At 45.7% G+C, this 17,571-nt stretch overlaps 1 protein-coding gene across 1 annotated transcript in view; it reads right to left on the bottom strand.

Moving 5' to 3' along the window:
* The window catches only part of KCNH5 (potassium voltage-gated channel subfamily H member 5), a 275,224-nt gene that overhangs the window by 48,680 nt on the left and 208,973 nt on the right, over positions 1–17,571 (bottom strand). Inside the window, exon 10 of the mRNA XM_090034229.1 lies at positions 280–476. Within this exon, the coding sequence (XP_089890355.1) occupies positions 280–476 (197 nt within the window). The remainder of the gene's footprint in view (positions 1–279; positions 477–17,571) is intronic.

Here is a 17,571-nt window from a genome sequence, read left to right as displayed (position 1 = left end):
CTGTGACAGAAAAAATGAGAAAAGAGAAGAAAAAGAAAAAAAAAGTGTAATCCACATGTCACCCTGAGAGGGCAGTTCTGCTTTGCTGCAAATTTATGGGTAGCTTTTATTGAGCCTTCATTAAGGCACAGCTGCAGCATTTACTGATAGCCTAGTTAATCTGCATTGACCTGAAAACATCAAGGCTAAATTTGGGAGTGCTATTTGCCATGAAGGCTCTGTGGTGCATCTGCAATCACTCTACCCCAGGAATGGTGCAAATTAGACTGAGTGCCTTACCCGTTTCCTCAAATTGCAGGTGAGAGTGAGATTCCTCGAAAAGGAGTTTGCAAAAGCCGTGTAAAAGTCCAGAACTTTAAGCAAGGCTTCCCGCTTAATAATATGTAAATCGCAGTAAGTCAGTGCCCGTACATTGGCACAGGCGTGAGCCAGTGTAGTTTCCTTCCAGAAGATATCACCAAACACATCGCCTTTACCTGAAAAAGCAGGACAGATTTGTTAAAGCATGCCACTTACAAAGGAACGGTCAGTAAACCAGTTACTTTCTCCCTTCGTTTCTCCTAGCCCCCAATTATCCTGACCTTAGGTTTTCATTTGGCAAAACACTGAAATATTTTTTTAAAAACACCTTTTAGACCTTGGCTGCGATATTTAAAAAAGCCCCAGGTTTTTACATGTACTGAGATATTGCTCCACTCAGTATTGCAAAGCATAAGAGTCAGATGTTCAAAGGTGTTTATGCATTTGAAGATGCATATTATTGGCCACTGGTTTTTCAAAAGCTTTTGCACAAGTCAGGCCCCTCAATCTAATGCATGTTAGGAACCAAAGCTTTTTAGAAGCTTTGGAAAAACCATTAGACGCCAACCTGCATCTTTTGGTGCCTAAATGCTTTTGAAAGTCTGTCTCTACATGATTTGGGAGGCTTATCTGTATCGAAAGTCAATGGGACTTAGGCTCCTAAGTACCTAATACCATGTCCACACAGTACACTTACTCTGCATCAAAGCAGCATCCTCATGCTCACCGTGCTGCTCACAGTGGGCATCTTCCTAAACCAGAAGCAGTGTTGCCATGTCTGTGTGGTACCACAGGTTTACTCATTAGCAGGCAGTGGGCTAATTAGCACTGTCACTCCAGAGTGGTAATTGGCTTGCTTCAAGTGTCACACAGACATTTCATATGGCATGGCACAGTGGTGCACTGTGTTTGAGACGTCTATGCTGGAGCACAGTGAATGTCATGTAGACATGGCCTAAATCCCTTTTGAATATAAGTAAGTCATTTGGGCCTTGCCATGCTCAGCAAAGGAATGCCAAATTCCTATATTAAAAGCCCTGGGTCTTAGACATTTAGAGAGTCAAGGCCCACTGACTTGCAATGAAACTTAGGCTCCCCAAGTGCCTCAGCGCCAAATTTTCAAATGGACTGAAGCACTGTTTTACCCTTAAGGTGCCCTTAAGATGCGGACAGGCACTCATTAGGATTTATAAACAAGCTATCTGCCTAATTCCCGCTGTTTTCAAATACCATTAAGTGCTTATCTATCGTTCAGGCATCGAAAGACCTTTGAAAAACCTGACCCTATGCTCCTGTTGAAACGGGGATTTTGAGCACATCTGCATATTTTATCTGTGGGCTCCCGAACAGGAACGTTCACACTGCCACCAGTGCTATGACTGCAGCGTAGTGTATACACACCCAGCTTCTCTGGAAGCTAGCTTGCTTGGAGGCTCTCATCAGCGCAGCTCTGAGAAGTGCAAAACCCTGCCGGGGCGGTGTGACTATTCTAGCCTGCACCGACCTCCACACTGCTGTGGCTCCAACGTTATCAAGACTCAAGCTAGCAAGTTTCAGGCACGCTCAGTTATATGGGCAAGAACTGTAGCCCTACTTTTGGTCCGATTGTATGCAGAGGTTTGGTAACATTGAACTTAAGAGGTTTTGAAAATGTTACCACGTGACAAAGTTAAGTACCTGCTACAGTGCTTTCCTGGATCAGGGCTTCACTACAGCATCTAACCATCAGAGCTGATCAAACAACTGAGATGGTATTTGCTCCTTTTAGGCTACCAAATCATTTGCACCTAATATATTAATCAAAGTAGATATCTAGATAGATAGATAGATGTGAATATATAGAGATACGTTTTGTGTGTGTGTGTGTGTGTGTGTGTGTGTGTGTGTGTGTGTGAATAGATAGATAGATAGATAGATAATGTATATAAACACCTTTTATTTATTTATGAGCTCACTATCAGCTCATGAAAGCATGAGCTTACATTATCTATCTACCTACCTGCCTACCTAGATTCATCTATAAGGTATCTATCTACCTACCTGCCTTCTATTCAACTTCAGACTGACATGGCTAAATACTCTGTCTACCAAAACATTCACAAGGTGACCCTGATTCCTGTGGCTGTACTTTCTGGACATTAGCTTTTGGTATAGTGGTTTAATAAATAATTTTCCGTTTGCAAGTGGGCTGTGGAACTGATCATCTAAATTACATTACATTTTTTTCTATTCCGTTACTGAATGAGTGGTTTTATTTTTTAACAGGGCACAAACAAATGATAAACTGTACAACACGTATTTAGATGAATGCCATTTCTAAATATTCCTAAATTCCTAAAATTCAGGAAACTTTAGGATTTGGGAACATTTTCAAGAACCTCCAATGGTCATTAGAAACCTTGGAAATAATAAAATAGTATGCCTTTATGAAATACAGTGAATAGAACGCTACGTTTCTCATTGAATGTATTTATTTAATAAAATTCTGCTGTTTGAGCAAATCTACTAATATTTAGGTTGCATATTTCCATTTGATGTAAATAGAGTGATTTTTCAAGATGAAATTTTAATAATTACATGAATTACAATACTTTTCATAGACTAAATCAGGTTTGGAGCCACTTTGGGATGGACACAATATGATCAGCTATTACAACCTGCTCCCTGCCATAGATGCTATCCAATACAGGTATTTCTTAGCACTTTTAGAACATGGAACCGATTTAATCTCATTTCCAGTAATATTTAATGCACTTAGGAGCTAGGCTTCCAAAACAGAGTCTGGTCACAAGCCATTGCTCAAATTATTCAGTTGCAAAGTGAGATGACAGATAAAGTTCTGAACAAAAGAAATGTCATGCAATAGATAAAAGCCGGTGTTATAACAAGTGTCACAAGATGTTTACTGAAAACCAGAGAGGTGGTAAATTAGAAGTAGAGATGTGTAAAACTGGTCATCCCATTTCAAGAAAGGATATTGCAGAAGTACACTCAGAGAAGGGTGAAAAGAATGATTAAGAGCATCAAACACTAGTGATTGTCTACCAAAAGGGGATATGGTAGCAATACATAAAACGACTAATGGTCTCTGGAGAATATAAACCAGGAACTTCTGTTCTCCCATAATAAAAAAGCAAGACAATCAAGGAAATCAAAAGCGGGGGAATTCAGAACTCATAAAAGGAAATGTGTAATTAAACAGTGGAATTCATTGTGCAGGAAGTCAGAGGGTAAAAACTTAACACATTTAAAATACGGCTTGCACATATGGAGACATATCAGTGGTTTCCAATAATGATGAGCCACTTGGGAAACCTTGAGTTTCAGGGGTTCTGTAATGACTAGACTTTAGCCTGAGACCAAGGGCATTGACAGACATAACATCTGAAGCACTTTAAGTGCCTCTGAAATTGTGCAAAAAGTGAGGTTATAATGTACATGGCCAGTGAAGTGCTTCAAAAATGGCTGTTCTGCTTCAGAAACGAACCTGGAAAGCCCATGAAGTTATGAAGCACTTTTTGCACCGTTTGCTAGGGCTGTGCGAAATTTCACCAGCTGTTTCGATTTGACACTGTTTCAACTCATTTAGAGCTCGAAACAGTGAAATCGAATCGAAACGAAGGGCTTCAAAACAGCCTCGAAACAAAACGAGGCTAGTCAAAATGTTTTGAAAGTTTTGAAACATTTTGAGTTTTGAAGCAGTCAGCAGCTAGGTGGTGGGAGACAGGGGAGAACCAGGCTACGCTCCCAGAGGCTCTGCAGCCCCACGTGGCTCACCCGGGAGCACAGCCCTGGCTCTCCCTGCCTCTCAGGGCTGGGCTGCAGGAAGCCGATCACAGCACAGGGGAAGGGAACTGAGCCCCATCATTCAACAAAGCAGGACAGAACAGTGGTTTCAAACTGAACTGAAATGCAAAATGAAACGCTGTTCCATCAAAACCTCTAAACTCAAGTTGAAACAGAATGGTGCCATTTCACACAGCCCTAATGTTTGCACATCTTATGTCATCCTCCTGTGTCTGTCCACTGATGGAGTAGGTGGTATAGTTTTCTCAAAAGCATCTAGGGCTAGCCACCACCAGGGGCAGTATGTTGGAGTACAGGGGATCTCAGATTTAATCCAGATTGGCAGTTCCACTGTTTTATGTAATATCTATCTAGACAGTGGCAGAAAAAGGTAGCACTTTGATGCCAATTTAATGCTATTCAATGCATAAAGACCAAACTCATTTGAAAGCCCTACAAACAACATAGGCCATGTGTAGATGAAACAAGAGGCATGTGTGCACAACACTTTAAAGCAGGTTAAATGCTTTTGCACTGCTTTAATGGTGTCAGTGTTTGCATACCTCGGTGGCATATTGCACATTAATTCCAGCTGCTGTAGGAAATTTGGTGGTTTAATGTGCCTTAAATTACTTGGGGCGCAGCAAACTAAAACACCTTTGAGAAGTTTTAGTTTGCTGTCCCTACAGCCAAGGAGTGACGCACTGGGCTCTGTGCAGCTCTGCAGGAAGCCCTGCAGGCAGCCTGGCAGCAACCCAGGAAGGCAGTCTCCACCCAAGAAAAGCGGTGAGCCTGATCTTTTTTTTTTCCTGCCCTGGAGCCTGCCTGCCTGCCTGAGCTGTGCAGGGGCCTGGTGCTTCCCTCCACGGCTTTGGTGCCCCCCCCCCGAGACCGCCCAAGCTGGGAGTCTCTGTGAGTGCCGTCTGGGGGGAGGGAGGCTGCTGCCGTGGAAGGAAGCACCAGCCCCGCCTGCAGCCCAGGGACAGCTCCACATGCCGACAGCCTGCCCTCCCCTCCCCACCAGAGGGCCAGGTAACAGCCCTAAATAGAAGCGGTGTTTTTTAAAACCCACCACTTCAATTTAGGGCCCCCATTTCATCTACACATGCCCATTTTTCTTTTAAGCATTTTATTTGATGTAGTTTTTTCCTTAGACATTCAGAAGCTTGGAGGGGGAAAAAAGGGAAGAGAAAGAAGCCAAAAATATGATGCAATTCAAAGTCTGAGAAAAATAAATGCCTCCACAAATCCTTGCAGAGCATGTAGTCACTGCAAATTGATGATGTCTGCATTTTACAAGGAGGATTTTTAGTTGTAGATTTTCTCTTCCAAAAGCTTATTACATGACCTGTGGTAGAGCCAGTTACAGATTTAGCTCTGTGGCTAAGCACCAGGGATGAGACTTTCCAAGGTATTTAGGTACCTAAAGATGCAGACAGGAACCTAATAGGATTTAGAAAAGCACCTAAGCAGGTTAGGACCTGAAGACATCTAACCTACTTAGGTACTTTTGGAAATCCACTAGCCACCTACCTGTATGCTTAGCCACCTAAATGTCTCTGAAAATCTGGCCTTAAATCATCATGGATGGGGCTAACCACATATATCACGTTAAGTATGCATTTACACACTTACTGAACTGGGGCTAGAAGGCCTGATTCTGTGGACACATGTATGTGAACAGCAATTCTTGTGCAAAGTGATATGCATAATTATTTGTGGGTTTGGATCCTTTAATGATGGTTCTGACTACTGATAATGATTAAGTGGTGGTGAGGAGAACGCATCAATGTAACCAAATCTCCTTTCATGAAATTGCATTTCTAGCAATACATTTGAATTAGCCTCTCAGCAGAACTCATTGGCATGCGCGTAGCATTGCTCTGAGGTGGTCGAACTACTTCTTGTTCAGAAGGTGCAGGCAACACAAGGGAGGTTGGACTGGACGACTTTTGACATCCCCCCAACCCTAGGGGCACTTATACACGTGACAGACCTATGCTCCAACATGTACCAATTAGCACACGTCAGAGCAGACTTAATTAATCGAGTCTGCTGGAGCGTGCTGATTAGCGCGCTCCAGCAGCCTCCACGTCACGTATGGCAATGGGGGCATTTTAACTAATGCTTGTTGAATGAGCTTTAGTTAAAGTGCCCCCGCCACCATTTTGAAGTGCGGGACACTGAATACACATGACACTGCAGGCGCTTTAGTTGCAGCAGCTCCCCTCCACCCAGACTTAGCATCATAGCTGAGTTATATATAAACCTACCCTAAGACTCCGGTGGGGCCTAGTCAGGGAGATATGCTGAAAGCCCCTCCAGCTAATGCATTGATGCTAGCACAAATTACAAGAGCTACTGCCACTTCTGTTCAAAAATACAGCTGGAGGAGGAGCAGGTGCTTGCCTTTCCCATAATAGCTGGACTGCTGTGTAGAAAGGCATCTGAGAGCCATGGGGCCAGGGGCCAGAAAAAGAGTAAGCAAGAAGTATGATTTTGTAGCCTAATCATGAGAGCATTTCTCTGCAAGTCCTGGTTCTGGGGCCTGCTCTTGATTTTGCAATCAAGAGTCACTGGTTAAAATACCTAAACAGCGCTGGGAACATGTACCGACACCCAGGACTCTCTTCTCCCAGGGGAGGGCTACTGAGTCATGGTTCCTCTTTCTAATTCTCTCTGATACCCTCTCTGCATCACTTTCACTGTAGCCTAACATCTATAGGGCAGGTAGGAAGTATCCCCCGGTCCACCCTAGCTTATAACCTGGTGACAAAGGTATTCTCCTTAGAGATGGAAGATGTGGATTGAAAGAAGTGGGATTTCAGATGCATCCTCTGACTGCCTGGGATAGGCACCCCCTCTCCCAGCAGGCTTGCTACTGTCCCATTTCTGGTGCCTAATACTTCATATTTGTCATGCAAGGAACAAAGGTAACTCCTCAGATTCATGAACTCCACTCCCAAAGTTGGGCACTGGAAAGAATGAGCATTATTATGCCTAAGACCCTGGGTGGACCTGGGTCTAGAAGTCTAATCCTCAGCTCAAATCAACAGCAGTCTTTCCACTGATTTCAACAGCCTTTTGATCAGGCCCTGCATGGGGCATTATTTTATAACTTGATGTCTTATTTCCCCACATGAAAGCTGATAAAGCAAGCATCCTACTTTTTCTGATAATGCCTTTTAGCACCTGCCTCTTTCAAGACTTGCAACATTTTCTTGGGGCAGTTTGCAGCTTTACTCTGGAAGGAAAAACACCAGCAAAAGTAATACAGTATTACTTTCGGATAAAATTTACCTTAGTGTTCTTTTTGGTTTGGGGTTTTATTTCTGTCTACGGAACTGGATGTGCATACTGTTATTCAAGAAACCTTTGGGGGTTTGTAAAACGTAACACAGAACATTTATTTGGAGTGAGTCTGCCTCCGATTTCCTTGCCTTTGTTTTATAGCAGATTTCTCCATTTTGGAATGGTCTTTCTACTGTCACAGATATTCTTAAGTCTGATGTTTAAGGGACCCTATATTTTTTTTAAACAATGAAAGCCTCTGTATTTTTTGAAACAATGAAAGTGAATAGCAAATACGTGGTCCTGTTAACATATTTTACAAAACAAGATGGCTCAAAGTAAATGTTTAATGCAGAGCATCAACTAATAATGTATGGTTTATCTAATGTGCTGTTTTGAAGTTACCCTCAGCAGTTAATTGTCCTTATCCATAACCACCGGTCAAAACCTTCTCTTTCTGACACACACAGCGTCATTATATAATTTTTTGAAAATAGTCCTTTTTTCCCAATGTATAAAATTGCCTGATTTATTTGTTCTCTGTGATGTGCACTTGGCAAAATTGGAGCTCTGCTCTGAGTAACTACAGCCTACAACTGAAAGAAAGAGAATTTAACAATAGTAACTGTTATCATTTTCCTATCACAATAATAGGGAAATGTTTCTTCTCTTTGGAAATGTAAAGTAATACACATCAGATAACAGGTAAGAGGATAAAAGCAATGGCTGTTTACTCAGCGTCCTGGTATAATGCTTCAAGTGCAATGCATCAAAAGTTTTGTATGCTTGAATCATCATGAAATAAATTAATAGACTGGCATTGTCTTTGTCGCAGTTTAGTAAAAACACAAACTGTAGCAGGTTCATCCAGAAGAGGTGAAGAGCCTATAAACATCTAGAATGGGGGTGGCATCAGCCAGGCCCAATCTTGGCATGAGATGGGCTGGGAGGGGCAGTGCCAGGCCTCTGGGACCCAATCCCAGTGCAGAGGGCTATGCCAGGCCTCCAGGAACCAACCCTGGAGGGAAGGAGCAGTGCCATGCTCCCTGGGACCAATCTGGTGGGAGGGGGCAGCAGGGCCCCCAGGCCCCCAGGGACCATTCAAGGTGCATGAAGGCAGTTGGGGGTGGTGTCAGGCCAAGGGCCAGATCCTGGCATACAAGGCTCCATGTGGCCCATCGCCCAGCCCCACCACATTCCTCTGACCCACAGGGCCAACAGGTTGAAATACAGTGGCCTAAAACAATCTTCAGAAGGCTTCTTACATATCATATTTTCACCCCAGCTCATGGTGGAGTCTCCCCACTGCTCTGACAACCTAATGGGGCCATTTCATTGGCAGCCATCAGTCGCAGGAGACCATGGAGATTGTGCCTTTTGGTGAGTTACCAAATACCACCATAGCTTCTTGAATGGCCGAGTCCAAAGCCTAACAAAGAGACCCTCCAGCAAGTTGTGCGTACAGACTTGGTTGAGCTTGCACTGGCATACTGTGTATCACTTTGTCTTGCCTGCCTCTTCTCTAGCTCATCATTGACCACTCCCTCTTGAAGCAACATAGGCCCTGCTTCATGGTGGCTTTCCACTTTCAGCAGTCCAAAGCGACTGATTCCCAGCATTGGCCATCGATGTGCAGCTCACAAAGGTTTTTCTTGCAAACATCAACAAAACAGAGTTTGGGCCATCCAAGTTGATGCTTGCCAGTGGCCAGCTTACTGTAGAGTATGCCGTTGGGGATTTGTGCATCACTTATACAAATAAGTATAAGGGAGTGATCCTCAGTGCACAAGCTAAATCTATTCCAACACGGAGGAAAGGCAGCAAGAAGGCACAGCAGCCCCCCTGGCTCTCCAGAGACCTAGCGGACCTACTATGGCTAAAAAGGAAAGCCTACAAAGGATGGAGGACGGGATTCACCTCCAAGGAGGATTACTCCGCGCTGGTCTGGTCCTGCAGGGAGCAAACCAGGAAAGCCAAGGCTGCAACTGAACTCCAACTAGCTTCAGGCATCAAGGACAACAAAAAGTCCTTTTTCAGATATGTGGGGAGCGGGAGGAAAAGCAAGGGCAATGTTGGACCCCTGCTAAACCAGATGGGGCAACTGACAACTGATGCCCAGGAAAAAGCCAACCTATTAAATAGGTACTTTGCGTCAGTCTTTCATCAGTCACATGGGGTGCCCATGCCTGCTATGGGACAGGGAGATCCGGGTGATGGGGATCCCCTACCCTCCATCAATGCTGACCTCGTGAAGGAACACCTTGAGAAGCTGGATACCTTCAAGTCAGCTGGCCTTGACAACCTGCACCCCAGGGTACTCAAGGAGTTGGCGAGCGTCATAGCCCAGCCCCTGACACGGGTCTTTGAAAACTCCTGGCGCTCTGGTGTAGTGCCCGAAGACTGGAAGAAGGCCAATGTGGTGCCGATCTTCAAGAAAGGGAGGAGAGTGGATCCAGCTAACTACAGGCCCATTAGCCTGACTTCTATCCTAGGGAAGATCTTAGAAAGTTTATTAAGGAGGCCATCCTTGAGGGACTGGCCCAGGCTAACATTCTAAGGGACAGCCAGCACGGGTTTGTTGCAGGTAGGTCTTGTTTGACCAATCTCATTTCCTTCTATGACCAGGTGACCTATCACCTGGACAAGGGAGAAGAGATTGATGTCATATATCTTGACTTCAAAAAAGCTTTTGATCTGGTATCCCAGGATCACCTCTTGGCCAAACTGGCCGGTTGTGGCTTTGGCTCCACCACGATCCACTGGCTGGGAAATTGGCTTCGTGTTCGGACCCAGAGGGTTGTGATTGATGGCAGTCACTCATCGTGGTGCCCTGTGACCAGGGGGGTCCCTCAAGGCTCTGTCCTGGGACCCATACTGTTCAACATCTTCATTAACGATGTGGACACTGGAGTCAGGAGTGGACTGGCCAAGTTCGCCGATGACACCAAACTTTGGGGCAAAGCATCCACGCCAGAAGATAGGCGGGTGATCCAGGCTGACCTGGACAAGCTCAGCAAATGGGCAGACGAGAACCTCATGGTGTTTAACACTGAAAAATGCAAGGTTCTCCACCTTGGGAGGAAAAACCTGCAGCACCCTTATAGACTCGGCAGTGCTACGTTGGTTAGCACTACAGAAGAAAAAGACTTGGGGGTCATCATTGACCACAAGATGAACATGAGCCTCCAATGTGATGCTGCGGCTAGTAAAGCGACCAAAATGCTGGCGTGCATCCATAGATGCTTCTCGAGCAAATCCCGGGACGTCATTCTCCCCTTGTACTCGGCCTTGGTGAGGCCACAGCTGGAGTACTGCGTCCAGTTTTGGGCTCCACAATTCAAAAAGGATGTGGAGAAGCTTGAGAGAGTCCAGAGAAGAGCCACGCGCATGATCAGAGGTCAGGAAAACAGATCTTACGATGACAGGCTGAGAGCCATGGGACTCTTTAGCCTGGAAAAGCGCAGGCTCAGGGGTGATCTGATGGCCACCTACAAGTTTATCAGGGGTGACCACCAGGATCTGGGGGAACATCTGTTCACCAGAGCGCCCCATGGGATGACGAGGTCGAACGGTCCCAAACTCCTGCAAGACCGTTTCAGGCTGGACATAAGGAAGAATTTCTTTACTGTCCGAGCCCCCAAGGTCTGGAACAGTCTCCCAGCGGAGGTGGTTCAAGTGCCTACATTGAACACCTTCAAGAGTAAATTGGATGCTTATCTTGCTGGGATCCTATGACCCCAGCTGACTTCCTGCCCTTTGGGCAGGGGGCTGGACTCGATGATCTCCCGAGGTCCCTTCCAGCCCTAAAGTCTATGAAATACTATGAAATTATACAACTGACATGTCCAAACCAACAGAGGTGTCCCTGTTTCAGAAGCATGAACATACTGGGTATCTTGGCCTGTTCCAGAACAACCCCAGAAGCTGGAGATTTTGTCACACCATGTTACGCCCAGGATAGCTCAGAGACATTGAAGATGGAAACTGTTCAGTTTTCTTTCTTCTTTAGTCTAAGGAGTCCATGTTTCACTGATGTACAAGAGAGAGCTAAGTATGCAAGTGCTTTAGAAGGACATCTTTGCTGACAGAGTGAGCACACTGTTTTTTCCAAACTCTCTTTTGAAGTTTAGTCATGACGTTGCTTGCCTTTCCACTGTGAGTTATTAATTTTGGCTTCTGAGTCTAGATTTTGCGAGATGGTGGAGCCCAAGTAAATGTGTTTTTCAACCACTTCCAGGTTTTCTTCATTTATTCTAACTTTGGGAGGGCAGTCAACTTGTTGACCCTGATTTGGGAGGGTGGTCAACTTGTTGACCTATTACTACTGTTTTCTTTAGGCTAATGGTGAGACCGAAATCATCACAAGCATGAAAAAGGTGATCCATGAGACTCTGAAGTCCTGCTTCTGAATGACTAACAACTGCTGTGTCATTGGCAAAGAGCATTTCAGACAATACTTCTCAGTTCTTGGTTTTTGCTTTGAAGTGAACAAGGTTAGAGTTTCTCATCAGATCTGGTCTGAACATATACACCTTCTGAACATAAAGTGAATGAAAATGGGAAATCTCTCAAATCAGAATAGACAGCGTTAATATGCATTTTGCATTTGTGTCAATGACTAAACAAAGAAAAGGCATGTCAGGCTCTGATGTGTATGTGGTTCCTAGTGCTATATCATTTTCTGGGCTGGAAGAGAAAAAGAGAAGGTCACAGTACTGCAACAGCATGTTGGTCAGAGCTGTAATCTTTTTCCTGGAACAACTATACTTCTACAACCCCAGAAGTGCACATAGTTCTAATGTCAAAAAAAAGGGTCTTGTGCCAGTATAGTTTTTTCTCTTCCTCTATAGGAATAGCTAAATTTTAATACATGTTTAAACTGATACAACTGTGTCCACACAGTAGGGCTCTCACTGCTTTAACCATATCATCAGAATTAAATCAACACAGCTTGCTCATTTTAGGATGAAGTTACACATTACACTTAGACCTTCCTCAATCTGTGGAATGTTAAGAGGTCTAGTTAACATGTGCTATGCGCAGCTGCACATTAAGGATTAATGTAGTTTCTTGCCTGCACAGCTCTGACTTGCCACTAGAAGGCTGCACAGGTATGGCTAGGAGCCAGGATACCTGAACTCTATCACTGCTCTGGGTGGGGCGTCATGGCGACGGGGAGGGGTGCATCCTGGGATGCACTGGAGAAGTGCAAATTTCTCATTTTTTCTCATGGAGCAGACTGAAGTTACCCTAACAAGCTAGGTAGCATGGCCCAGAGTTAACCTGTCCGGGCCTCTGATCAAGCATGCTCAGCTGGGCCAAGCACTAGGAGCTATCATACCTGCCCCGATCCCTGGCTAATGAGCCTGCCCAGTTTTCTGCAACCAGATTGGCTGCTGAAAGCACTGCTCACCCTTTTAAAGCATATCTGTAGCATCAGGCTACAGGCGTGCCTTGGTACAGTCTCGGTGTATTCTGGCAAGCCTCCCGTTCACTGCTCCTTCTGATTCTCCTGGCTCCGGACTTCATTTTGGCTTTTCCTGAATCTGACTTCAGATCTCCCCTGGATCTAGACACCAGCTCCGTAGCCCCTGGTTTCTGATGGTGGCTTGCTTCTCAGATAATGTCTCTTGGATTTTGCCTTTCACCCCTCCTGGAACTTGGTCCCTGTGTTCTCTTGGCCCCTTTGACCTAGACCCCAGCTTGAAGCTGTGGCAGTCTGTGCTCCTGCCTTGCTGACTCCCTAGTTGCTCCCAGTGGCCTACTTGCAGACCCAGCTGCCTATGTCCTGACCGAAACCTCACACACATGGGTTGGATGAATGGACTGTAAGGTGGATAGAAAGCTTGCTGGAGTGTTGGGCTCAACAAGAAATAATCAATGGCTCGATGTCTACCTGGCATCCAGTATGAAGTGGAATGCCTCAGGGGTCAGTCCTGGGGTTGGTTTTCTTTGGTATCTTCATAAACAATCTGAAAGATGGGATGGATTGTACCCTCAGAAAGTCTGCAGATGACACCAAGCTGCGGAGTATAGTAGATACACTGGAGAGTAGGGGTAGGATTCAGAGTGACCTAGACAAATTGGAAGATTGGGCCAAAAGAAATCTCATGAGGTTTAACAAGGACAAGTGCAAAGTCCTGCACTTAGGACACAACAATCCCATGCACCGGTACAGGCTGGGGACTGACTGACTGGGCAGCAGGTCTACAAAAAGGGGCCTGGGGGTTATAGCGGAGAATAAGATGGACATGAGTCAGCAGTGTGCCCCTGTTGCCAAGAAGACTAACAGCATACTACTGGGCTGCACTGGAGGTGTGTTGCCAGCAGACAGCAATTGTTTCACTTTGCCCTGGTGATACCACATCTGCAGTACTGTGTCCAGCTTTGGGCCCCCCACTACAGAAAGGACATGGACAAGCTGGAGACTGTCCACTGGAGAGTAACAAAAATGGTTTGGGGGCTGGGACACATGCCTTGTGAGGAGAGGTTGAGGGAACTGGGTTTATTTAGTCCAGAGAAGACAAGATAGAGAAGAGGTTGAATAGCAGCTTTCATCTACCTGAAGGGTGGTTTCAAAGAGGATGGAGCTTGACTGTTCTCAGTGGTGGCAGATGGCAGAACAAGGAGCAATGGTCTCAAGTTGCAGCAAGGGAAGTTTAGGTTGGATATTAGACAAAATGTCCTCACTAGAAGAGTGGCGAAGCACTGGAACAAGTTTCATAGATTTCATAGACATTAGGGCTGGAAGGGACCTCGGGAGATCATCAAGTCCAGCCCCCTGCCCAAAGGGCAGGAAGTCAGCTGGGGTCATAGGATCCCAGCAAGATAAGCATCCAATTTACTCTTGAAGGTGTTCAATGTAGGCGCTTGAACCACCTCCGCTGGCAGACTGTTCCAGACCTTGGGGGCTCGGACAGGAAAGAAATTCTTCCTTATGTCCAGCCTGAAACGGTCTTGCAGGAGTTTGTGACCGTTCGACCTCATCATCCCTTGGGGCGCTCTGGTGAACAGATGTTCCCCCAGATCCTGGTGGTCACCCCTGATAAACTTGTAGGTGGCCATCAGATCACCCCTGAGCCTGCGCTTTTCCAGGCTAAAGAGCCCCATGGCTCTCAGCCTGTCATCGTAAGATCTGTTTTCCTGACCTCTGATCATGCGCGTGGCTCTCCTCTGGACTCTCTCAAGCTTCTCCACATCCTTTTTGATTGTGTTACCTAGAGCAGTGGTGGAATCTCCATCCTTGGAGGCTTTTATAACCCAGCTCAACAAAGTCTTGACTGGGATGATATAGTTGGGGCTGGTCCTGCTTTGAGCAGGGTGTTGGATTAGATGTGACCTCCTGAAGTCCCTTTCAACCCGAATTTTCTACGATTCTATGATCTATGACCTATGATTCTGCCTGACCAACCTGATTGCCTTTTATAACCAAGTAACTAAATCCTTGGATGATGGTGTCGCCGTGGACGTAGTCTTTCTAGAGTTTAAGAAGGCCTTTGGCACTGTCTCTCACCCCATCCGCATCAATAAATTAAGCGATTGTGGCATTGATGCCTGCACAGTTGGATGGGTAAAAAATTGGCTGACGGGGCGCACCCACAGAGTAGTGGTGGACGGGTCATACTCAACCTGGTGAGACGTGAGCAGTGGGGTCCCCCAGGGCTCGGTCCTCGGGACCGCACTGTTTAACATCTTCATCAGCGACTTGGACGAGGGGGTGGAAAGCACGCTGTCCAAGTTTGCTGATGACACTAAGATGTGGGGCGAGGTGGACACATTCGAAGGGAGAGAGAAGCTGCAAATAGATTTAGATAGACTACAAAAGTGGGCAAATGAGAATAGGATGGGGTTCAACGTAGACAAATGCAGGGTGCTGCACCTGGGGAGAAGGAATCAACAGCATACATACAGGCTGGGGAGTTCCCTCTTGAAAGCACAGAGGCAGAATGGGATCTTGGAGTCATTATTGATGCCAAAATGAACATGGGCCACCAATGCCAGACCACAGCCAGCAAGGCCAGCCATACCTGGTCATGCATCCAAAGGTGCATCTCAAGCTGGTCCAGAGAGGTGATACTCTCCCTCTATGCGAATTTGGTCAGGCTGCAATTGGAGTACTGCATCCAGTACTGGGCGCCGCACTTCAAGAGGGATGTGGCCAGCCTGGAGAGGGTTCAGAGGAGGGCCACCTGCTTGGTGAGAGGGCAGCAGGACAGGCCCTATGAGGAGAGACTGAGGGACCTGAACCTGTTCAGCCTCAGCAAGAGGAGGCTGGGGGGGGACCTGGTGGCTGCCTACAAACTCATCAGGGGAGATCAACAGCAAATAGGTAGAGCCCTTTTCTCCCCAGCACCACCTGGGGTGATGAGGAACAATGGTAATAAGCTGATGGAGAATAGGTTTAGGTTAGAGATCAGAAGGCAACAGTTTACAGTTAGGGTGGCCAAAATCTGGCATCAACTTCCCAGGGAAGTGGTCCTTGCTCCTACCTTGGGCAAATTCAAGAGGGTGTGGATGATCACCTGTCTGGAGTCTTGTGAACCCAGTATTCATTCCTGCCTGTGGCGGGGGTCAGGCTAGATGATCTGTTCAGGCCCCTCCTGACCCTAGCTACTATGAAACTATGATAACCCTGCCTGCCTGCCCAACCAAAACTTTGAGATGCTTAGAGGGCACTTAGCATGAATTACTGAGCTTTAACATACAGACACTCGTTTTTTAAGTTCCCTTAGTATAGTCTAACCGTAAAGGGTAACTTCACCCTTAGACAAGACCCTGCTTGGAGTTTTCAGAAAGGAGCTATCCAAATTATTTGCTGGATTAAGCATGGCAGGCTATAAGGAGATAGCACAAGCATGCTTTTGTAAAATGTGTTCTGAGGTTAAATTTTAAAATAAATAAATATTCCCATTTTTCAGAAGGAAATGTATTTCCTATATATCTAATTGGTAATGACAGCGTTTTAAAAAATCATTAAGGAACAGGAAATGTTTGTGGCCAGATTTTCCACACAGCCATGCTCAGCTGACTAACCCACCAATTTGCAAGGTTCTGCAGTACATACTGTGACCTCCCTGAGATGCAACAAATCTTAGGATCTCATAAACCTGCCTGGTGCCTACACAGGGAATGATTAAGGCCTCAGATCTGCAGAAGGGAGAAGCTCCTGTCAGATGCACTTTCAGAGCCCTGTGCGTGTCTATAGAAATCCACAATTTTTCTTTCTTAGCCTTAAGATGAGGACAGGAACAGGGCTGAGAAACCTCCTGAGAACCTGATAGGACCTTTGGGAAAAAATCTGGGCAGGTAATGAAGAAAACATTTCCTTGCAAAAAATAATGTAGAAAGGCAAAACAGATAACAAGGCCTAAAATTGGTTCCAAAGGTTATGGAGGTCATGGAAAGCAACTCACTTGACTGGCACAACAGGGAGACAACATAAGTGGCCAGAACTGGGGCAGGAAGAGCTACGACAATGCTGAAAGCAAGTCTAAAATGCAATCAGAGGCCTGATCGGTACTCACTCGGCTCTCAATAACAAAGCTCCTGAGGAGGCATGCCCAACGGTGAAGACTGCCTTACTTAGTACTCACCTATGGGTATGAATAAGCATGTGCAGCTACGGTTATGCTGCTGTTGGTACCCACAGTAACTCAAGTATGTCAATATAGGCTTCAAGTTCAGCTCTGATCACTGGGTAAACTACCCTGAGTGAAAGCTAAAAATCTGAAGAGGGGAACAAGTTTGCATCTTCTTTCCATAGAAAACAATCTCCCGCATAGCTCAGAGGGCAAATTTGAACATCGGGCAGGTGATACTGCTGGAACCACAGCTGCAAAAATTCATCAGCCACTTCCCAAAGGGGAAATAAGTGCTTTACATGCAGCCTAGAAACCACAGTAGTGGTTGATAAACTGTGAGAGGAAGTGGGTTACTTCTCCATGAATCTTTTAAGCCCCCATCCCAGCAGTCTACATTGTGGGCCGAGAATGGCCTTGGACAAGGCTTTCCTTTTTAGCAGCTTTGGACAAGCCGTTCCTTCTATTAGTACCTGTTTGTTCACACAGGAAACAATGTTTGTGGAGCAAGCTCAGTCTCATCACACTTCAGCTGGACTTCCTCAGAGGTTTCCTTTCAATCGGTTTAAGTTTTAATCAGCTAAATACTAAATCTATGGTCCTCAGGTGTCAAAAT

The sequence above is a fragment of the Crocodylus siamensis genome, chromosome 2 (genome assembly GCF_052110815.1).
Source record: "Crocodylus siamensis isolate JL-2025a chromosome 2, ASM5211081v1, whole genome shotgun sequence".
Classification (NCBI taxonomy): Eukaryota; Metazoa; Chordata; order Crocodylia; family Crocodylidae; genus Crocodylus; species Crocodylus siamensis.
The sequence above is the reverse complement of the archived record's forward strand: the minus strand, read 5'-3'. Positions and strand labels throughout refer to the sequence as shown.